General features: G+C 39.0%; 1 protein-coding gene across 1 annotated transcript; it reads left to right on the top strand.

The window, feature by feature from the left end:
• The first annotated feature begins 553 nt into the window (after nt 1-553).
• On the top strand, nt 554-24044 carry Eif3m (eukaryotic translation initiation factor 3 subunit M). Its single transcript, XM_004660836.3, has 11 exons — nt 554-688; nt 2879-3011; nt 3975-4113; nt 4335-4458; nt 5009-5103; nt 15497-15580; nt 16974-17073; nt 18252-18333; nt 21900-22043; nt 23334-23394; nt 23852-24044. Exons 1-11 carry the CDS (start codon nt 647-649, stop codon nt 23970-23972), a joined length of 1125 nt encoding a protein of 374 aa, XP_004660893.1. The 5' UTR covers nt 554-646; the 3' UTR covers nt 23973-24044.
• Nucleotides 24045-24052: the final 8 nt, after the last annotated feature.

Genomic DNA, 24052 nt, shown 5'->3' with positions numbered 1-24052 from the left:
CCATAGATTTTGGTCCTTGGAGTGGGGAACCTGAATCAATCCCAAACACATCCTGAGAGACAACTGTGTATTCTGGATCAAAGCTGTTACTCGTTTTATATGATTTACTAATACTTTTCCCAGTCTGTGTTTTGTCTTTTCATCCTCTTAATGTTTTCTTTTGAAAGAGTACAAGCTTATCCGGCTTGTAGAGATGGGTCAGCAAGGTTATGTAAGTGCTTGCTTGCCAAGACAAGTTCTCAACCTGGATGAAGCGACCTACTTGTGCCAGGCAGGCCCACCTCCTAAAGTTCCACAGCCTCCTAAAACAGTGACACCAGCAGGAGAACAGACGTTCAAAACAAGTGCGCCCCAGCCCGTGGTATGTAAGGTGCACGCCCCATCCGGAAGGCTCGCAGTTTGACTGGTCCCGACGACTACTCGGGTCCCAGAAATCGTCAGCCCAACAGGCCTCCAGCGGCCGGCGGGAGGCGGGCTCGCGTTCGCCGCTCCCATTAGCCCGGCCCTGCTCCGTGACCCCGCCCCACGCAGACCTGCGCCGCGTAACCCGGAAGCAGTTTACGGCAGCGCCGCGCGGCTCAGTTCCCTTTTCCGGTCGGCGTGGTTTTTTTGCGAGCGGAGTGTCCGCCGCGCCCGGGCCTTCACCATGAGCGTTCCGGCTTTCATCGACATCAGCGAGGAGGATCAGGTGTGCCTGGCCGCGGGCCCCGCGGGGTTACGGGGGTGGGCCGAGGGGCCGCCGCGCGGGGGGCCACGGGACGTCCGGGCCCCGCAGCTCGCGCCCCGCACGTGTGCCCCGGGTCGGCGGGCGGGCGCGCGTTCCCGGCGTCGGGGCGTCACCCGCGGGCGCGGCCCGGGCCCGACCCTCGCGGACCACCCAGCTTGCTGGTGGGCGTCTGGAGTCGGCGCGGGTCGCTCGTTGACGACCTAGTCCCCACTGCTTAGGAGCGGCGTCTGCTGCCGGGTCTCCGATGCAGCCACCTGCGGAGAGTGGATCCGCAGTCCCGGGGAAAATCACCTTGTACTGAAAACCAAAACTGGGGAGTCACCGAGGCTAGGGTGACGCGTGTTTTCTTTCCAGCCCTGCTGATGGCAGAATGACAGCTCTGTAACCCCTTCGTGTGCTCTGAGGCATATACCCCATGGACCATCCGAACTTGGAAGTTCACGGATAGGGTCAAAATTTTGGTTGTCTACGACTGATGTGTCACTTTTTCCCCATAACAGAAGCATAGCTGTTAGAAGCCAAAAGCTAAGTTAAACGTGGAACGACACACTTAGGATACTCTTAGGTTAGGTTATAACCAAAAACTATTCATTGACGATCGAAGTTTGAAGTTTCCCTTTTTTTTTTAATTCCATATCTTAATCAGAAAGGAATAGGAAGATATGGGAAAGGAGTTGTGCACAGATAGGAAGATAATGAAGACGAGAAAGACTATTTGATCTATGGAAGTATGTTACCAACATTGGCCAACAATTACTGAAAACATATTTTAATATGCAAAAGGAATTGTGAATGGAGTTCTTGTCATTGATCATATTTTACAGTGTCGTTTCTTGGGTTATAGTACTGTTCTTGTGATACATAGGTTTCATGCTAGCCCTTTTAGGGAAATCATCTATGTGATGCATCAGGAGCTTATGTTTGACAAATTAAGATGGGGTTCATAATTTTGTTTTTCTTTTCTACTGCTCCACCACCTGCAGCTAGTAGGAATGATAAAAAAAATATTAAACTTTATTAGTTTGTAGAAAAGGCTTTGTAATAGCAGAAAGTGAGCAGTTGAATTTTTTTATTGGACCATATTATGTTTACAGGCTAGGGAAAAATAATTTCCAGAAGTGTGTTTGTACTCTCTAATATGACAAGTTTTTAAAGAAAACATCGTAATAGTAACATGAAGTTACTCTGTTCTTTTCCAGGGAAAATAGCACCACTGACTGTACAGGTTTATATTTCTTGGGGTAGCTAAACACATTTGTGTGTTTAAAACTATGGATGCCCACCAGAGTTCTTTGATTTACAAATTCTGGTACCAAAGATACCTTAGATTTTTATTCCTCATTTTGTTATCTTTAAAACCATCTATCTTCATGAATGCCATGCCATCAAAGAAAACAAAATACTAAATATATAGAGGCAGTAGGGTGGGAAATGTCAAATGACTGAGTCTGGTATTTCAGTGGTTTTGATTAGTCAAAAGGCACTTTCTGATCCAAATACCCATGTTGCATTTTAAGGGACTAGTTAGGCAGTAGATCAATCAAAGCAACACTCACAGACATCTTTATATATTTGTATCTTACAAAATGCTTGTCTCAGATACACCGAGAAGTAATTAACAAGTAATTGCCCTCTTGTCTAGCTAATAGTTGTAGCTTGCAAGTAGCTGTATTTATGTATACACCATGTCTTTAAAAAAAGCCGGGCGTGGTGGCGCATGCCTTTAATCCCAGCACTTGGGAGGCAGAGGTAGGAGGATCGTGGTGAATTCGAGGCCACCCCGAGACTACATAGTGAATTCCAGGTCAGCCTGGGCCAGAGTGAGACTCTATCTCAAAAAAAACAAGAAATGTTGAATTTGCCTATTTAGGTTGATCTCTCCAATCCCCATCCATCCCCATGGAAATCCTTTAATTATAGATATCTAGAGTTATAGGTGACATCAGAGACTGAAGGTGGCCCGTGTGTGTGTTTATATTGTCCTTGTGGCAGGAACATAGCTCTGGAGGAGGAGTTGGGGGTCATCAGCATAATTTGAAGGAGATGAGTATTTGCATTTTATTATTTCAGAAGTAGGGCAGATAGGTTTGGTATTTTGTATTTGGTCATGTTGGTTTTATAAAGATTCATTAACCCTATTTGATTCAACAGGCTGCTGAGCTTCGTGCATATCTGAAATCAAAAGGAGCTGAGATCTCAGAAGAGAACTCAGAAGGTGGACTTCATGTAGATTTAGCTCAGATTATTGAAGCCTGTGATGTGTGTCTGAAGGAAGATGATAAAGGTTTGTTTTCATTTTTTAAACAGTTGTTACCAATTATAAAAGAGCCAGTCTACAATTTTTCTTGTTGTATGCTTCGTATTTCAAATCTTAAATTTTTAAACAGTTGTTTCTAATATATTTTCATATAGTTTCAGTTTACTGTTAGATCCATAAAGTATGCCAATTTTGAGAAAACCTTTTACATCATTTATTGTACATACTGGTATTGATGATTTCAGAAACTGAAGAAAAAGTTCTAGCACGTTAGATATATATAAATGTCAAACATGGTACTTCAAGTAATCTAAAAGTCATTTAATTATTAAGCTGATTCACCATTATTCAGATAAAGCAGGGAATTTTTATATTGTGAGTTCTGAATCTCATTAAGGCTTAGAGGTTATACTTTGTGTATAATAAGTATAATACTTGCAAATGGGTTAGCCAACTATAATTTTTTTAATTGAGAAGTTTGATATATGGATACACTTTAATTTGGTCATATTCTCATCCCATTATCCTCTTTTGTCCCCTCCCCCAACTAGAAATTTAACAGGTTTCATTTCTTAAATACTTCTCTATATGTAGTACAAAGTTTTCCTCAATTGACACAGTATGGTGGCTTAAAACCCAACTGGTAATTTTCTGATGATTGGCTATCATGTCAGTAAAAATCAGGAGTTTTTATACAAATGTGTAAATCAGCCCTTTGTTTACTGGTTCAAAACCAACTCTTGGATAACAGTTTCCTTTCCCTTTAATAAAACGTACAACTTGCTTTCTGAGTGTCGCTGTGCACAGAGATGGCTTACTGTAATATGTTTTGCTGCTTTCCCTTGAAGGAGAGTGACCTCCCATCTTTTTTCACAGTAGCCAGATTATATATCTAAGTGTCCTATGTATTGAAACCCTGGAAATACATATTTAAGTAGACACACTGAGTATTGTAGTGTCTCTGTTGACTGTGCTGTCATACCCGTGTAGATGTTGAAAGTGTGATGAACAGCGTGGTATCCCTCCTCTTAATTCTGGAGCCAGACAAGCAAGAAGCATTGATTGAAAGCCTGTGTGAAAAGTTGGTCAAGTTTCGGGAAGGTGAACGCCCATCCCTGAGACTGCAGTTGTAAGTTAAGCGCCGAGAGTGATTTCCCAAGGGGCTACTCACATGACACTGCTTTTTAATGGTTAAAGTAGAAATTCTGGAATGTGGCTGTGAGCTGTGACTTGGGCAGTCCTTTAACTCTATGCCCAGTGCCCTCGTTTGTAAATGGTGAGAGTTTACTGAGTGAGCAAACCATCTCAGTGTGTTGCTGATTTCACTATTGTTCCTTGTTTGTTAACCAGGCTTAGCAACCTTTTCCATGGGATGGATAAGAGTACTCCTGTCAGGTACACAGTGTACTGCAGCCTCATTAAAGTGGCAGCGTCTTGTGGAGCCATCCAGTACATCCCAACTGAGCTGGATCAAGTGAGTTATTATATGGAATACTGTTCTTTTTATAGAAATGTCATCTGTCATATATATGTGTGAGTGTTTGTGTGTGTACGTGCATGTGCAGGCCAGAGACATGAAGTGTCATCCTCAGGAATGTTGTCTACATTTTCTCTTGAGACAGTGTCCCACTTGCATGGAGTTGTCAATTAGGTTAGATTGGTAGGGTAGCATGCCCCAGAGATCCTCCTGTCTCTTCCCCATCACTAGGATTACAGGCATGCACCACCACCCTTGGCATTTTCACATGGGTAATAGAAATCAGACCAAGTCCTTGAGCTTGTGAGGCAAGCACTTTACTGACTGAGCCATCTTCTCAACTCCCTTCATGTGATTTATTTATATATTTATTTTCTTGGATTGGTGTTTTGAGAAAAGGTCTCATGTAGCCAAAACTAGCCAGCCTATTTGCTGTGTAGCTCATGATGACCTTGTACTGTACTCCTGTCAAGTGCTGATATTGTCTTTTAAGTTAGAAAATGGTGCTCAGTAAGTTATTAAATTTTGTCCTTTCTAAATCTCATAGGTGCGAAAGTGGATTTCTGACTGGAAGCTCACCACTGAAAAGAAACATACCCTCTTAAGACTCCTTTATGAGGCACTTGTGGATTGTAAGAAAAGGTATTGAGAAGTACTGAATTAACAAACAATTTAACAGGCACTGTAAGTAGGTGCTGATGTTTATTAAAGACAAGTAAAAAGCCAGTAATTTTGCTCTACTTTGTTCTCCACAGTCATAAATCTATTCCTGTCAGTTTTACCTAAGTTAAAAGATACTTCCAGAGATTAAAGTGGTTTTTCCTCATCTTTAAACTAAACTTGCTTTTGTTCTAAAACTATGATTGTAAATGTCAAAAGTGTCTGTGGCATTAGATTAATGTCCCTGTACAGGGTAGTGCTATCACTTTGGATGGTGCGGAGGGCCACATGAACTCTAGATGCACACACCATTGTGCATCTGGCTTTGTATGGGCATGGAGGGAATTGAACTCAGGCCAGCAGGCTTTGCAAGCAAGCACTGCTGAGCCATCTCTCCAGCCTGAGGTCTGTGTTTTATATGTGCATACTTTGTAGTCAAACCACCACAATTCAGATCTTGAATTTACCTATTGTATGACCCTGAATAAATGATTTTACATAACTGTCTTATTTCACAGTAGAAATAATACCTCTGGGATGCTAAGAATATTACATAAAGCATTCTTAAAGCCTTCATTATTTGGGATATAGTCAGTAAATATTGGATATTATTTTTCTTTTATCTTTAATTTTTTTAGTTTTTTTGCAAGGTAGGGTCTCATTCTAGCCCAGGCTGACTTGGAACTCACTCGGGCCTCAAACTGTGGTGATCCTCCTACCTCTGCCTCATTTTTCAGTTCAACTTTAGGAATTTAGTTGATTGTTCTGGCGCAGTATTAAATAATTCTATAGCCTTCAAGTGTTATTTGAGGCTGGTACTCTTTGCTGGAGGATTTCTCTTCATTGCTGCTTAGTTAGTCCTTAGTCTGTTATGTGTGGAAAGTAACTGATATCTTAGTGAATTGCAGAGCTTTTCCCAGAGAAATCTCAACAGAATATGGGCACCCATCTGGGCTCTACTGGACATACCCCAATGTTAGCATGTTAGAACACGTGCAACATATGCCACAGACGATCACTTCTCCTCAAAGCACTTTTTTCAGTTGGTTTTTAAGGCCCCTTATTCTTCCCTCTTTCACAGCTTCTTGCCTTTGCTAATATTTGTCTTTACTTGTCTCCTATTGCTTTATTTTTATTTCTTTACTGAGGAAAGCTGGGGACTAAATGCATTTTGAGTGGTCTAATTCTTTGTGCTGCTAATTTATGTTAGGTTCACTGCAAGGCACTCTGCATTGGCCTATACCTGTTTCCTGCACCTGCTAAAATGCTAGTAGCTGTCTGCAGCCTTGACAATTCAGGTTGCTTCTGTACACTTGGCCAGTGCTTTGGAGGACTCCTTGAGAACTTTTCAATACTATCTGCCTGTTGTTAATTTCCAAGTTCACTTCTTCTGTTCCCGGAACTCCAGGTGTCCATTCTAGTCTCCAACATGTCTGCTTAGGTGTCTTAAAAAGCATCTCAAACTTAAAAGTGACCTGTAGATGGTTCCATCTAAGTCTGTTCTATTTACCCTAGCTCGGGAAACAGCTATATCCTTTTTTTTTCAGTTGCTTAAGGCCAAAACCTGGAGTTCATTCTTGACTTCTGCCTTATTTTCACATCTGACCCCTCAGCAAATCCTGCCAATGTAGAACAAATATAGTCAGATCAACTTTTAATCATTTGTGTTGCTTTCGTATGGTCTAAGTCACCATCACTTCTTACTTTCTTTAAGTAGGCTCTTAACCAGTCTTATTTTTTGGTCCTTGTCTCCCTTGTATGGTGGGCTACTTGGCTTGGAACAACTATACAATTTTGTAATGGCAAACTATAAAAACTTTGTTGATGTAGTTTCTTGGAGTGTCTGTGTTTCCCACATACCTCTGTACCATTGTAGTTTGTCACACCCTAGACAAGGCCATGTTCAAAATCATGCATTTACAAGTTCTGCACAGGAACTGGACCTTTTCTGTAAGCCAACAGTGTTTTTCACATGTTTAAATGGTTGGGGGAGGGAGTCAGAGGAAGAGTAATATTCCATGATGTAACCATTCTGTGAAATCCAAATTTCAGTGTCCTTAAGTTTCATTGCTGTATATCTAGGCCTGTTTGTTTATATATTGTCTCACTATTTTTGCCAAGTGTTGCTAGATGGACAGAGACTCAGTAGCCTGCAAAACTCACAGTATTTTGTCTCTGGCCCTTTATAGAATGTTAGCATATTTCTGTTTGAAAGGGTCTACTCCACTGAATTTTATTTCTGCTCCATCATACTTTGGTTATATATTTCTCTTTCATAGCACTCTATCATAGGATTTAACTCCCTTTGTTAAAAGTAAAGTTGGATAAAAAGCAGGGAACTGAAAGAAAATAGTCATTTAAATATTAACATGTCTTGTTACTTTGCTAATTTAAACCCTGATATATGGTTTTCTTCTTTAATATACATAAAGTGCATATTTCTACCTTTAAACAGAAAAATTCAAAGATTGACTTTGCCCTGTTATGCTAAACATTTTTGAGTGCCTCCCTCGTGGTTCTATTTTTGTGGTGGTGGTAGTGGTTGCTAAGTGCAGACTGGTACATTTTCAGAGTCATGCTAGTTACCTGAACCCTGATGATATATCCCATGAAGTGCACTTTAAATGGTTTGATTTTTGTGAATTAAAAAGACTTCCTTAGGGACTGGAGGCTTGGCTTAGCGGTTAAGGCCTGCAAAGCCAAAGAACCCAGGTTCGATTCCCCAGGACCCATGTAAGCTAGATGCACAAGGTGGCTCATGTATCTGGAGTTTGTTTGCAGTGGCTGGAGGCCCTGGTGTGCCCATTCTTTTCCCCTACCCCTTTCTCTCAAATAAATGAATAGAATGAAATACATGGTGGCTGCTGAAACTGTAAGGTGCAGTGTACCTTCTTGTGTTATGGACCAAGATGAATGTGTGGGACGTTTTCCTTAAAATCATTACAGTTACACCACTGGGATATTAGGCACCATTTAATCATGTCTATCAATGTATCTATCTGTCTGGTGAATCTTAATTTTTTTTTTTTTTTTTTTTTTTTAAATTTTTATTAACATTTTCCATGATTATAAAATATATCCCATGGTAATTCCCTCCCTCCCCACCCCCACACTTTCCCGTTTGAAATTCCATTCTCAATCATATTACCTCCCCATTACAATCATTGTAATTACATATATACAATATCAACCTATTAAGTATCCTCCTCCCTTCCTTTCTCCACCCTTTATGTCTCCTTTTCAACTTACTGGCCTCTGCTACTAAGTATTTTCATTCTCACACAGAAGCCCAGTCATCTGTAGCTAGGATCCCCATATGAGGGAGAACATGTGGCGCTTGGCTTTCTGGGCCTGGGTTACCTGACTTAGTATAATACTTTCCAGGTCCATCCATTTTTCTGCAAATTTCATAACTTCATTTTTCTTTACCGCTGAGTAGAACTCCATTGTATAAATGTACCACATCTTCATTATCCACTCATCTGTTGAGGGACATCTAGGCTGGTTCCATTTCCCAGCTATTATAAATTGAGCAGCAATAAACATGGTTGAGCATGTACTTCTAAGGAAATGAGATGAGTCCTTTGGATATATGCCTAGGAGTGCTATAGCTGGGTCATATGGTAGATCAATCTCTAGCTGCTTTAGGAACCTCCACACTGTTTTCCACAATGGCTGGACCAGATTGCATTCCCACCAGCAGTGCAGAAGGGTTCCTTTTTTTCCACATCCCCGCCAACATTTATGATCATTTGTTTTCATGATGGTGGCCAATCTGACAGGAGTGAGATGGAATCTCAATGTAGTTTTAATCTGCATTTCCCTGATGACTAGTGACGTAGAACATTTTTTTAGGTGCTTATATGCCATTCGTATTTCTTCCTTTGAGAACTCTCTATTTAGCTCCTTAGCCCATTTTTTGATTGGCCTGTTTGATTCCTTATTAGTTAACTTTTTGAGTTCTTTGTATATCCTAGATATTAATCCTTTATCAGATATATAGCTGGCGAAGATTTTTTCCCATTCTGTAGGTTGCCTCTTTGCTTTTTTCACTGTGTCCTTTGCGGTGCAAAATCTTTGTAATTTCATTAGGTCCCAGTGGTTAATCTGTGGTTTTATTGCCTGAGCAATTGGGGTTGTATTTAGAAAGTCTTTGCCAAGACCAATATGTTGGAGGGTTTCCCCTACTTTTTCCTCTAGCAGTTTCAAAGTTTCCGGTCTGATGTTAAGGTCTTTAATCCATTTGGACTTAATTCTTGTGCATGGCGAGATAGAAGAATCTATTTTCATCCTTCTGCAGATATTTATCCAGTTTTCAAAACACCATTTGCTGAAGAGGCTGTCTCTTCTCCAATGAGTATTTTTGGCATTTTTATCGAATATCAGGTGGCTATAGCTACTTGGGCTTACATCTGGGTCCTCTATTCTGTTCCACTGATCTACATGTCTGTTTTTGTGCCAGTACCATGCTGTTTTTGTTACTATGGCTCTGTAGTATAGGTTAAAATCAGGTATGGTGATACCACCAGCCTCTTTTTTGTTGCTCAGTATTATTTTAGATATTCGAGGTTTTTTATGATTCCAAATGAATTTTTGGATTGTTTTTTCTATTTCCATGAAGAAAGCCTTTGGAATTTTGATAGGGATTGCATTAAATGTGTAGATTGCTTTAGGTAAGATTGCCATTTTCACGATATTGATTCTTCCAAGCCAGGAACAAGGGATGTTTCTCCACTTTCTAGTGTCTTCTGCAATTTCTCGCTTGAGTGTCTTAAAGTTCTCATTGTATAGTTTCTTTACTTCCTTAGTTAGGTTTATTCCAAGGTATTTTATTTTTTTTGATGCAATTGTGAATGGGAGTGATTCTCTGATTTCATCCTCTGTGTGTTTGTTGTTAGCATATATGAAGGCTACTGATTTCTGTGTATTTATTTTGTATCCTGCTACATTGCTGTAGGTTTTGATTAGCTCTAACAGCTTGCTAGTAGAGTCTTTAGGGTCCTTTATGTATAGAATCATGTCATCTGCAAATAGTGATAACTTGATTTCTTCCTTTCCAATTTGTATCCCTTTTATGTGTGTCTCTTGCCTTATTGCTATGGCTAAGACTTCCAAAACTATATTAAATAGAAGTGGAGACAGTGGACACCCTTGTCTTGTTCCTGATTTTAGTGGAAAAGCTTCCAGTTTTTCCCCATTTAGTAATATGTTGGCTGTAGGCTTGTCATAAATAGCCTTTATTATATTGAGATATGTTCCTTCTATTCCCAGTCTCTGTAGGACTTTTATCATGAAGGGATGTTGGATTTTGTCAAATGCTTTCTCTGCATCTAATGAGATGACTAGTGATGTGGTTTTTGTCCTTCAACCCATTTATGTGATGTATTACATTTATAGATTTGCGTATGTTGAACCATCCCTGCATCTCTGGGATAAAGCCTACTTGGTCAGGGTGAATGATCTTTTTGATATACTCTTGTATTCTGTTTGCCAAGATTTTGTTGAGAATTTTTGCATCTATGTTCATGAGGGAGATTGGTCTGTAATTTTCTTTTTTTGTTCTATCTTTGCCTGGTTTTGGTATCAGGGTGATGCTGGCCTCATAGAAGGAGTTTGGTAGGATTCCTTCTTTTTCTATTTCCTGGAAAAGCTTAAGAAGCAATGGTGTTAGCTCTTCCTTAAAAGTCTGGTAAAATTCAGCAGTGAATCCATCCGGGCCTGGGCTTTTTTTAGTTGGGAGATTATTGATAACTGCTCGGATCTCCATGTTTGTTATAGGTCTATTTAAGTGATTAATCTCATTTTGATTTAATTTAGGTAGGTCATATAGATCAAGGAAATCATCCATTTCTTTCAGATTTTCATACTTTGTGGAGTATATGCTTTTATAGTATGTCCCTATAATTTTTTGAATTTCTCTGGAATCTGTTGTGATGTTACCTTGTTCATCTCTGATTTTATTAATTTGTGTCTCTTCTCTCTTTCTTTTGGTCAGATTTGCTAAGGGTTTATCAATCTTGTTTATCCTTTCAAAGAACCAACTCTTTGTTTCATTAATTCTTTGGATTGTTCTTTTTGTTTCTATTTCATTAATTTCTGCCCTAATCTTTATTATTTCTTCCCGTCTACTACTTTTTGGTTTGCCTTGTTCTTCTTTTTCCAAGGCTTTAAGGCGAAGCATTAGGTCGTTTACTTGCGACCTTTCTAATTTCTTAATATAGGCACTTAAGGCTATAAATTTACCTCTTAGAACTGCCTTCATTGTGTCCCAGAGATTTTGGTATGTTGTGTTCTCATTATCATTTGACTCTATAAATTTTTTGATTTCCTTTTTGATTTCTTCATTGACCCACTCATCATTTAGTAGTGTATTGTTTAGCTTCCATGATTTTGTGTATGCCCTGTAGCCTTTCTTGCTACTGATTTGTAGTTTAATTCCATTGTGGTCAGATAGAATGCAAGGAATTATTTCAATTTTCCTGAATTTGTTAAGATTTGCTTTGTGTCCTAATATATGGTCTATTTTAGAGAATGTTCCATGTGCTGCTGAAAAGAATGTATATTCTGCAGCCTTTGGATGAAATGTCCTGTATATATCTGTTAGGTCCATATCTTCTATGACCTCATTTAGTCCAGATGCCTCTCTGTTTATTCTTTCCCTGGATGACCTGTCAATTGATGAGAGTGGGGTGTTAAAGTCACCCACCACCACCGTGTTTGGTGTTATCTGTGACCTTAGTTCTAATAGTGTTTGTTTGACGAATTTGGGAGCCCCCATGTTAGGTGCATATATGTTTAGGATTGTAATGTCCTCCTGTTGGAGTGTGCCCTTAATCAATATAAAGTGACCTTCCTTATCTTTTTTGACTAACTTCGGGCTAAAGTCCACCCTGTCTGATATTAGGATAGCAACCCCTGCTTGTTTTCTAGGCCCATTTGCTTGAAACACCGTCTTCCAACCTTTCACCCTAAGATAATGTCTATCCTTTGTAGAAAGGTGAGTTTCTTGAAGACAACAAATTGTAGGATCCTGCTTTTTAACCCAGTCTGCAAATCTATGTCTTTTCGTTGGGGCATTGAGACCGTTGATATTAAGAGATATTATTGAAAGGTGTGTATTTATGTTTGCCATTTGTGTGTGTGTGTGTGTGTTACTTGTTCTACCTGTGCTCTCTTCTGTTAACTGGTATTTGAGTATGGCTGGTTTTTTCTAGGTTCCTTATATGTGTGCTTTTCCTTTTGTTCAGCATGGAGGATTCTATCAAGTATTTTCTGTAGAGCTGGTTTTGTCTTCAGATATTCCTTTAACCTGCTTTTGTCATGGAATGTCTTTATTTCTCCATCTATTTGGATGGATAACTTTGCAGGATAAAGTAACCTTGGTTGACAGTTGTTATCTTTCAGAACTTGGAATATATCACTCCAGGCCCTTCTGGCTTTAAAAGTTTGTGTTGAATAATCTGCTGTAATCCTGATGGGCTTGCTTTTGTAGGTAACTTGATTTTTCTCTCTAACTGCTTTCAATATTTTTTCTTTGGTTTGTGTGTTTGGAAGTTTGAGTATAATGTGGCGAGGAGAGTTTCTTTCTGGGTTTTGTCTGGCTGGGGTTCTAAAGGCTTCCTGTATCTGTATTGGCACCTCTTTCCCAATTTGGGGAAAATTTTCCTCTATGATTTTGTTGAAGATGCCTACTATGCCTCTGGAGTGGAATTCTTCTCCTTCTACTATGCCCTGAATTCTTATATTGGATCTTTTCATAGTGTCCCGAATATCTTGAAATTCCCACTCATACTTTTCTATAAGTTTGTCTTTCTCTTTGTTGGACTGCATTAGGTCTGCCACCTGATCTTCTAGCTTAGATATTCTGTCTTCTCCCTCATCCATCCTACTGGTGAGATTTTCTACAGAGTTTTTTATTTCATTAACTGTGTTCTTCATTGCTAGTAATTCTGACTGGTTTTTCTTTATTATTTCTATTTCTCTATTTATGTCTTGTATTGCCTTCTTTATTTCATTAAATTGGTGTCCTGCCTCTTCTTTGATTCCTTTGATTTCCTCTTTGATTTCCTCTTTGATTTCTTCTTTGATTGTTTTCATGTGTTCTTTGACCTCTTTGAACATATTTATAATTATTCTTTTGAACTCTTTCTCAGGCATTTCCTCTAACTCTTTCTCACTGGAGGACATTTCTGATGCATTAATACTTTTAGGTGGATTTATATCGTCTTGCTTTTTAGTGTTTCTTGTGTTATAATGTATATATTTTTGCATCTTGGATTAAGTGAATGCTTGGATTTTCTAGCTAGCTGTGTATTCTTAGCTGTATCAATTGATTTGGTGTAATATATTTTCAGGGTAGGACCTTAAGGTAGTGGAATAATATACTGGTAGATTCTAAAATTTAGCTAAACACTGTACCCATTCCATCAAAAACAGCCCCGAGTATGTATGCAAGAGTAGTTATTATAATGACCAGATCCTCTATCAACAAAGAGGTTTAGATTTCTGGTCTGTTGAGGTATCCAAGTCAGCTTGTGACCAAGTGAGACCCTTCCCTGGTGCAATCCCAGTTACCTTGGGTGATTGTGGTCTCAGTCAAGTTGCTGCCTGGGTCGTCGGGCTGCTGTTCTGATTTCTGGAGCTGGGCACTTGCTTTTCCTACGGGGCAAACCGAGCCGCTGCCGCCGTCTCTGCAGCTTTTGTAGGCGCCACCCCCGGAGCCCCCACCGCTGCTGAAGCTGCCGTTGCCGTGTCCACCGGTGCTGCTCCCCCGAAGTCGCTGCTGTGGGATCTGTCACCGCTGCCGCTCCTGGGTCCGCTGCTGCTGGGGCCACTGGTACCGGTGCTGGAGCCGCTGAAGTTGCTGCCAAATTCTGCTCCTGCTTGGGTCCCGCCGTCAGCCCAAGTTGGCGTGGCCGGGTCCCGGGCCGCTGCTGTGTTCGCTGGAGCTGGGTTCAGGCGGCAGGGGAGGGGAGGGAGCCGCGCTGTTCTGGTTGTATCGTGTGCTTTTACTTCGCGGTCTGCTCCTCCCTCCGTTGCTCGCTGCCGCTCTCCCCTCACGTTTCCCGAGTTGCGGAGAGCGCGGTGTGAGGGGAAAATCCCGCACCTGGCTTGTCCTGCGGCTCGAGCCAAGAGTCCGGCGGTTTTCTGCCGCTCCGCGGTTGCGGCGGGTAGTCGAGCGGCCCGGAGCCGCTGTTCCCGCCTGTGCAGGCTCTGGATGCTCTGGAACTCTTCTACTTCTCCGCTGCCGCCTCAACTTCCTATACACCTCACTTTTTAGTAAAAGTGTGTATTTTGCTGAGTTTTTTTTGGTCTTCCCCCCCCAGGCTGTTTTGGCGTGGTACCTACGCCGCCATCTTAACCGGAAGTCTGAATCTTAATTTTTAAAGAAGTTTTAGAGTAGCATTTAACTTTAAGGTTAATAAATAATACAGTTCCAATTGAGCTTTCCAGGTTTGAATGCAGATGGGAAGGAAAAAGTATTTTAGAAAAAAAGGAGGAGGAGCCTATTTCTCCCAATTCTGCTCCATTTTTTCTGAACTGGCTAAAGATTCTTTGGTTAAAAGAAGTAATATTGTGAAGATACTTGTGTTTTGGAGGAACTGAGGGTGGAATTTGGGGCCTTTCACATGCAGGGCAAGCATTCCATGACTGATTTACATCCCCAGCCAAGATGAACATTTCATAAGAGTCTAAGTAATATATTTTATTATTTTACCCTTTTGTGACAATAAGACTTGATATGTGTATAATTTTAAGGCTTTTGTTGTTGTTGTTGTTATTGTTTCTCAAGGTTGGGTCTCCCTCTAGCCAGGCTGACCTGGAATTCACTATGTAGTCTCAGGCTGGTCTCGAACTCATGGCAATCCTCCTACCTCTGCCTCCCCAGAACTGGGATTAAAGGTGTGCGCCACCACGCCCAGCTAATTTTAAGGCTATCTTAAGCAGTCATTTCAACTTTGGGTTTTGGCTTAACGGCCATGTTATCTTAATAGTTTACCACCTTGGGCCTTTATACTTGGTCTTGCTGGCAAATCATCTCGTTCACAGCTTCCATCCTGTTTTCACAGGCACTGGGCAAGAATATAAAGGTAGATTTTAAATCTTTTTGGTTCTCAGCTTACCTGTTCCATCCTCAAAGAGAGACTGTGCTTTTACTCTGAAATAGCCTCTGCTTTCTGCCCTTCATACCTTATTGATTACCTTCTTTTTCTTTCATAGCACTTACTCGTTTGTGACTTTCACTTGAAAAGTTTCATGATTTTTGTAATAGATGACTTTTCACTAGTAAAGGATCTGACACTTAGTATGCATTTTTTAGCAAATGAATAATAGTGATTATATATTAGATTGCTGAAACAATATTTCTTCTCAGTGATGCTGCTTCCAAGGTCATGGTAGAACTGCTCGGGAGCTACACAGAGGACAATGCTTCCCAGGCTAGAGTCGACGCCCACAGGTAATGTCACTCATTGCTCTAATGAGGACTTGTCAGCTGCTTAGAGGTGAGCTGTAGTATTCAGTTATGTGATTGTGAAGTCTCTACAACCACCAGTGAGCCAAAGCTATTTGCCAGTGTGTTCCCTGGTGAGTGCAGTAGCTATTCAAACTCAAGACTGTATATTGCTCTTACTGGAATAATAACCACAACCTTAGAACTAGAACCTAATCTTGGGTCCATTTACCTTAATACTAAGGTATAAAGATGGGGGAAAGTTTGGTTACTTGTCAGAAGTGTGCCCATTGCTACTGAGAAAATAAAGATTTTAACACTCCTAGATCTAACTAGTAACAATGGAATCAGGTTTTCGTGGAACTTCTATTAAGGTTATTGCTGTAAATGGACCCATACATAATTAGTATAAGGAGGAGATAATGGACTTACAGGTAAGACTGCCTGCATCCAAATTTTTACCCCACCCCTCCACTCACAGTTACTGGGTAAATTACTTGTTTACTGAGCCTCATTCATCATTTCTGAATGGTCATGGGAACACTGTCTACTAGGGTGGTTGTGAGGAATGAATGAGACATAATGCTTGTCAAGTTCTTTGGCACATGGTCAGTGCCAAAAGTGTTGTTATTTGCTGTTTATTTGGTGCTTTCTTTAATTTTTTTTCTGTTTTATTTATTTGAGAGGGACAGAGAGAGAGAATGAGGCCAATATAGAGAGAGAATGGGCACGCGAGGGCCTCCAGCCACTGCAAACAAACTCCAGACATGTGTGCCCCCTTGTGCATCTGGCTAACGTGGGTCCTGGGGAATCTAGCCTCGAACCAGGGTCCTTAGGCTTCAGACAAGCACTTAACCGCTAAGCCATCTCTCCAGCCCTATTTGGTGCTTTCTTCAGCGATGTTTTTGTCTACTACTTTTATTTCATTATGTCAAAACACATTACTTGCTTTTTAAAAAAGATATATTGGCCTGTTTAAACTATTTTTTATACTTGTTCTATGGTGTTAAATATTGAACTCTTTTTTTTTCTTTTTTTTTTTAATATTTTTATTTATTTATTTATTTGAGAGCGACAGACACAGAAAGAAAGACAGATAGAGGGAGAGAGAGAGAATGGGCGTGCCAGGGCTTCCAGTCTCTGCAAACGAACTCCAGACGCGTGCGCCCCCTTGTGCATCTGGCTAACGTGGGACCTGGGGAACCAAGCCTCGAACCGGGGTCCTTAGGCTTCACAGGCAAGCGCTTAACCGCTAAGCCATCTCTCCAGCCCAAATATTGAATTCTTAATTTAGTGATTAAGTATTGTTTGTGATTTGCAAAAAAAAAAAGAAAAGAAAAAAATCAGTGGAAAGCTAGGATTTCAAGACTCTTACATCTTTTTTTGTTTTCTAATGAAGGTGCATTGTACGAGCACTGAAAGATCCAAATGCATTTCTTTTTGACCATCTGCTTACTCTAAAGCCAGTTAAATTTTTGGAAGGCGAGCTTATTCATGATGTAAGTAATTTGTCCTTTAATGTGAATAATGTTCTTTTTTTCCTAAATCTTACATACTGAAGCAGAAATACTCCTTTTGTATTAATGAAGATGATTATTGGAGAGATCCTGTTCTATCAAAAGCAGACTGATGTTTAACACTATTCTCCAGCCATTGAACAGTCTTGTCCCTTCATCTCCTGCTCTAGTCTCTCTGCCCTGGACTTGGATAGTACATACTTAATGTCATGACTCCAAATTAAGATGAACTTCCTTTTTAAAAACATGTGCAGCTGGACATGACTGCATATGCCTGAAATCCTAATATTTGCAAGGCTGAAGTAGGAGGATTGAAACTTCAGGACCAACATAGGCAATATAACAAGACCTTCTATTTATTTATTTGAGAGAGGGTGAGTGAGAATGGGTGAGCCATTGCTTCCTGCCGTTGCAAACAAACTTCACATGCATACACCACCATTTTGTGCATCTGGCTCTATGTGGGTATTGGGGAATTAAACCACTGAGACATCTCTCCATCCCCAATACCCTCTATAAAAAACAAAAGTTCCAGCACTCGGGAGGCAGAGGTAACCTCATCACTATGAGTTCGAGGCCACCCTGAGACTACATAGTGAATTCCATGTCAGCCTGGGCTAGAGTGAGACTCTGCTTTGAAAAACCAAAAGGAAAAGAAAAAGTTTCTGGGGAGATGGATGAATACCTGAGTTTTCATCTCCAAACCTGATATAAAAACTGGAAACTGGTGGACCTCTGTGATGTTAGTACACCTGTGGCAAGAAGGGCAGCAGAGGGAATTTCCTAGGAGCTCACTACTGGAGCAGTGAATGAGAGACAATGTCTTAAATGAGGTAGAATGTAAGACTTACCCAAAAGTTGTCCTCTGATCTGCAAACACATGCCGTGACTTATGCACTAGGGCACACATACACACCTAATAAATATATACTTACAAATACAGGCATAAGTATTTCTGGATCATTTTCCATTTGCATTGGATGATTGAGAACTCACAATATTTACCTTATTGGTTCATTTTAAAAAATTAGCCATATGAAAGCAGGTGGTCAAGTAGTAATCTGGGAAAACATACCTGTGCTAAATAAAGGTAGACGCTTGTTGGGATCAGTGTTTTAAAAGTCTTGATACTGTCTTCTCTTGTCTACTTATCTGTATAGCTTTTGACCATTTTTGTGAGTGCTAAATTGGCATCATACGTCAAGTTTTATCAGAATAATAAAGACTTCATTGATTCACTTGGTAAGTGTTGGGGATATACTTTGAGGGACAGAGAAGAGGGGAACATGCTACTCTAACAAATAGTTACGCACTGTTGAGAGCCTGAAAATATGGTGTGTGATAAACAGCAGTAAACACAGGTAGGCAGTTGAAAAGATGGTGAAGAATGAATTGGGAATCAAACAAAGAATGATTCAAACATTACTTCAAGACAAAACGAAACAAAGCCATGAGTAGTGGCTCACGCCTTTAATCCTAGCACTCAGGAGGCAGAGGTAGGAAGATCACCGTGAGTTCGAGGCCACCCTGAGACTCCATAGTGAATTCCAGGTCAGCCTGGGCTAGAGTGAGACCCTACCTTGTAAAACCAAAAAAAAAAAAAAGGCCAAAACGAAACACAAACTAGCAGCCAGATAAAAATGCCTGGGCTTTTCCTGTTCTTTAAGAGCTTAAGGGAGTTTCAGGCCATTGCAGCTCCCACTGTGATTCTTATTAAGTAGCAAGAGCAAGGTACCTGAAGAAACTGGGATAGAAATGGTTCCACTGATGTGCCTGTTTTTAAATTTGGGGGATGGGAGAGGAAACATGCTCACCATTACTTTGATCATAATAATGACTCAAAGTGCTAGTGTGTGTGTGTGGTTTTTTGAGACAGGGTCGACCTTTTTAGCTCAGGTTGGCCTTGAAGTACTAGTGCTTTTCCTACCTCAGCTTTCTATAAAGGCATGAGCCACCATTGCCTGCCACAGAATTACTCATTTTAGTAGCTGATAAAATTTGATAATAAGGGGCTAAGATTGTGTCTTTGTATATAGTGACTTAAATAAGATGCAGTTACAAAATTTTACTAGTTTTCCCCCTGTATTATATGAATGCCTTCACTGTCAGAAAAAATTGAATTGCTAATTAGATCTGAGAAATTAGAAAAAGATGATATTAGAAGACTTACTAACTAGATGGCTGAAGACAACAGATGAACTCTGATTACCTTTGAATTTAGTTGTATTAATACATCTCAGTTTGGTTGAAGTATGCCTGATTGCATTATCTAATCATAATTGAGCAACCCTCATAAATGTTCAGTATTGTAATCATAACATACTGATACTACAAAGATAATGCTTAGAAAATTTGCATTTGAACAGGATTTTAATGTAAAACTCAAGGTTCTTTTGACAGTGAATTCAACTATATTAAGGGGCTTTAGTTTCCTGTCAAGCAATAATCAAAATAGAGCAGAGGTTGATTTTATGTTGTACATTAAAATTGAATTATTAGTCTGTCTTACTGGTTGGTTGAGATGTAGAAGAGGACAGTTATAATCTACTTAATTATACTTGGTTCACAATTTGGTAATCATTAATTCCTGTCATCAGTAAATTTTGTACAGCCATTGATTAACTTATATGAACATAAGGCATTTGAAATACACCAAGATCAAGTAGCTGCAAGAGTATTTGTAGAATACTTGGCCAGGTGCAGTAGACCCATAAACCACATTCTGTCCCATTTAATTTGCTTTGTGGCATGAAGCTATGTGATGGAATGTTAATGTCAGCAACCTCTTTATTTACACACCAAGGCAAAAGGAGTAGTAATTAACACTTTGACACTCCCCCATTGATGTGTAATTGACTGTTTCAAAGGAGCACTGGTTCATAAGCTATTGCATGCATTAAAGCTGCGTTTTCTATATTGCAGCATTTTAAGACAAGGGTCAGTGACAATGCAGAAATTGCTCAATGATGCACATTTTTTTATTACTGCATTAAGGTTTTGACATATTAGTAATGAATAAATGTTTCCATAAAATTAGATTTTTTTATAACTTTAAAATTGAAATATGGTAGAGAACACTGCCTTCCTCTTAGAAGGAGTCTAGTTTTATGAAACAAAGCACTGCTTGCTTCCTTCAAATGTTTAACTCATGCTTCACTTGCTGAATAATTTAATTTTTCTGAACAAGAGTATTAAAGGCCCTAAGTTTGGCTTGTTTTAAAGTAATGACTTAAATATTAATTTAAGTGTTTTTATACACAAGTAAAATTGATAATTTTATGTAATTCATTCTAAAACTAGTCCATTTCTTTGATGCATTATTTTTTCACTCATGGTAAGATTGTAACTGTACAAAGAGCAGCAGTAAAACATTTAAAGAACATTTCTAATATCATAAATTTCAAGTTTCTGTCATTTACCCACAGAACTGAGAATGGTAAGGAACTTTTTGAGGATTTTTTAATACTAGTTGTTTATTAATTACATTTTTAATACTTTGATAGGAAGAAATTCATAGCATTGTTAATGTATTGTGCCATCTAGAAATCAAATGTCTTAATATGCCTTTGTTTTCAAACATCTATGCAGATTAATGGTACTTAGAAATCTGTTTTACTACGTTGTTTTGGGAGAAGCGTGTTACTAGGTGTTTGGGTTTTAAATGTATTGTTAGGCATCTGTTACAGTGAAGGTCATGTTGCAGGTAGTAGATCCCACAGGTTGCATCAGTTGTCAAAATAGTTCTTATTAACACTGACAGCTTGGGCCAGCAGTATCATTATCTGTGTCAACCATATTGCCCTAACATGTCCACATGTAAATCTGGTGGTATCCAGTTGTTACCTTCTTGCTTCAGAAAGTTAATCAGCATCTGATTTGCATTTGCTAATTAGGGTTAATGTGTGCTAATTGATTTTTTTGATGCTTGTAGATTACCATTAAGCCCAGTTAGCAATACTTACTTGTGTCCCTCATTCATTTGAGTTATGATGACCATGTTTTTGTTGAATCTGTGCCAAATCAGAAACCTGTATCATAATTACAACTAATTAACAGATAATCATGCCCTATATTAATGGGTTTCTCCAGGCTTCCACTAATGTATGAATGTTATAAATTACATTTTATGCATGGAGTGCTTAGACAGGTAACTTTTTTAACAGTATAAACTTGAGACTTAATTACTAGAAGGCATAGAATCAATCACTTGCTAAGGTTACATAATTGGAAAGTTCAAAGAAAAGGAACATGTAAGTATAGTTAGTTTTTAAAACTTGTTTTTATGATGCAGTCTTATCGGAAGAAGTATATATGGCGTTCTTACAGTCTGCTTAGGACCTTAGGTAGTGATTTGGATTTTAGAGCTAAAACTCAGGGTTTTGCACATCCTAAGCTACATTCTCAGTCCATGAAAGTACTTTAGAACATCATGTTTACTAGTAAAGTGACACAGAAGACATAGTCAATAGGTAAAGAACCTCTGTGTTTAAATGACCAGCTCTTGATGAAAATAAACTTAACTAATCAAGTTATGGTGTTCACTTTGTAGGTGTTAGCTCCTAAAATATGTAAATTTTAAAAATATAAAATTTATAAAACTTTTAGGGCTTAAAAATAGTTGCTCATAACTGAATCACCTATGTTCTTTTTTTATTTTTCTATAGTAGTTAAAGAAATGTAGTTAAAAAATTTTTTTAATATGTCAGTATGTAACTTGTCAAAATTGGTCTGTATATGTGTTCAGATATTGTAACTGCAGGTCTTTTGTTAGTATGGCAACTCAGCAGATTTCGTATTATGTTATTCAGGCCTGTTACATGAACAAAACATGGCAAAAATGAGACTGCTTACTTTTATGGGCATGGCAGTGGAAAATAAAGAAATTTCTTTTGATACAATGCAGCAAGAACTACAGATTGGAGCTGATGATGTTGAAGCATTTGTTATTGATGGTAAGGTATTTATTCTATGTGGAACATACGATTTTTATCTTGATAGGACCCTTATACTGACAAAGCTAGATTGTGTGACAGCAAATGTGTGTATTTGGGAGGTAAGCAAGTTTATAGTGGAATGAAAATTCAATGACTATATAAATTGGGTGGATTTGAGTGTTCATTCTGTCTCCTTAATCACACAATAAATACTTTAGCTAGTATACTGTAGTGGTTTGGACTAATCCTAACACTTGTGAGGCTGAGGCAGGAGGACTGCAACAAGTTCAAGACCAGCCAGGGTACATTGTGAGACTGTCTCAAAGTGAAACAAAAAGCACAGATTATAGCATCAGAATTTTTTTGTTGTTATTGTGCTTGTTTTGCTTTTCGGGGCAGGGTCTCACTCTAGCCCAGGCTGACCTGGAATTCACTGTGTAGTCATAGGGTGACCTCAAGCTCATGGCGATCCTCCTACCTCAGCCTCCTGAGTGCTGGGATAAAAGACATATGCCACCACACCCAGCTTAGTTTTGAGAATAGGTCTTCCATGACAAGAATGTAGAAGTTCCTTTGTGATTTTGAGGATTAAATTAATGCAAATATAGCATGATGTGTGACACATAAATGAAGTGTAAATGTACCATTGCCATTTTATTATAATTAGCTCAAAAACAAACTTTTTCATCAACAATTATATTATAAAGTGACATAACTGTTAACCAGGATTTTTTTTCCTTAAAGTTGGAAAATTGTGCAAATAAGATAATGAACTAGGGCTGGAGAGATGGCTTAGCTGTTAAGGCATTTGCCTAAAGGCTCCTGGTTCAACTCTCCAGGACCCATATAAGCCAGATGCACAAGGGGGCACATGTATCTAGAGTTTGTTTCTCTATCTCTCTTTCTCTCTCTCTTAAATAAATAAATAAAATATATTTTTAAAAAGATAATGAACTACATAGATTTATTAATACAACTTCGAATGATGCAGGTTTCCAGTAGTCATTTAACATTCTCCGACTCCCATGTAGGACAGAACTAGTACTCAGTATCTGTTCATCATGCCCAGATGGAAGATTAGGCTTCTTAAGAAAAATTGCATATATCATTGAACAGATTGGCCTAGCATAAAGACCAACATCACATAACCTTCCTCTTGGCAGCACTATATTTGTTTACTAGATTCAAAGAGCTGGTGTGAAGATTAATGTTGGGAACACTGTAAAGTTGTATTTAGGTCGGTTGGGCACACCTTAGGTGTTTTTCTTACAAATCCTCTCTGTCATACCATGTAAACATCTTTTACAGCCGTGAGAACGAAAATGGTGTATTGCAAAATTGATCAGACCCAAAGGAAAGTAGTCGTCAGGTAAGACATCCAATACTTTGCTGCATTTTTGTAGAGTTTAGTGTGTTCTGTTAATTTCTTAAAGTGTTTAGATGACCAAGATGCTGTTCTTGCCAGTTGACTGTAGTTAAATGGTGGCTATTTATCATAATTTTATTAAAGTTCAGACTGAATGTGATTAGCTTATTTAATGAAAGAGTCCTATTTTCCAGCACATTTCATTTAATGGCTGTGCACTGGCTAGAATACTAATGACTTTCATGTCTGCTTTATATAGTTGAGGAGAATAAAAGATCTAGGATCAGTAAAGTGAAAATACTTTTTTAAAAATAAGCATCTGATGCTTAAATTCCCTTATTTAAAAATCATCTATTTTATGTATGTTTATTGCTGTGAACAGAATTCAAGTGTATAGTGTTATAAAAGGATACCCAGAGATTATTAGAAAGTTGACTTATACTTTGCTTTTCATTTTCAGTCATAGCACACACCGGACATTTGGAAAACAGCAGTGGCAACAATTGTATGACACTCTTAATGCCTGGAAACAAAACTTGAACAAAGTGAAAAATAGTCTTTTGAGTCTATCTGATACCTGAATTTTCAAGCATATAATTGTTCTTTTTGGAAAAAAAAAAAACTCAATCATAGTAAAACATTATAAACTAAAATTTGACTA

Source organism: Jaculus jaculus, chromosome 8, assembly GCF_020740685.1.
Source record: "Jaculus jaculus isolate mJacJac1 chromosome 8, mJacJac1.mat.Y.cur, whole genome shotgun sequence".
In the NCBI taxonomy this organism is placed as follows: domain Eukaryota; kingdom Metazoa; phylum Chordata; class Mammalia; order Rodentia; family Dipodidae; genus Jaculus; species Jaculus jaculus.
The sequence above is the reverse complement of the archived record's forward strand: the minus strand, read 5'-3'. Positions and strand labels throughout refer to the sequence as shown.

Bases quoted from the DNA above. Each gene is read 5' to 3' on its own strand.
- Eif3m (XM_004660836.3), top strand. From the start codon at position 647: ATGAGCGTTCCGGCTTTCATCGACATCAGCGAGGAGGATCAG. The intron at 4,114-4,334 runs GTAAGTTAAGCG...TTTGTTAACCAG, and splicing joins CCATCCCTGAGACTGCAGTT to GCTTAGCAACCTTTTCCATG. The intron at 5,104-15,496 runs GTATTGAGAAGT...ATTTCTTCTCAG, and splicing joins CTTGTGGATTGTAAGAAAAG to TGATGCTGCTTCCAAGGTCA.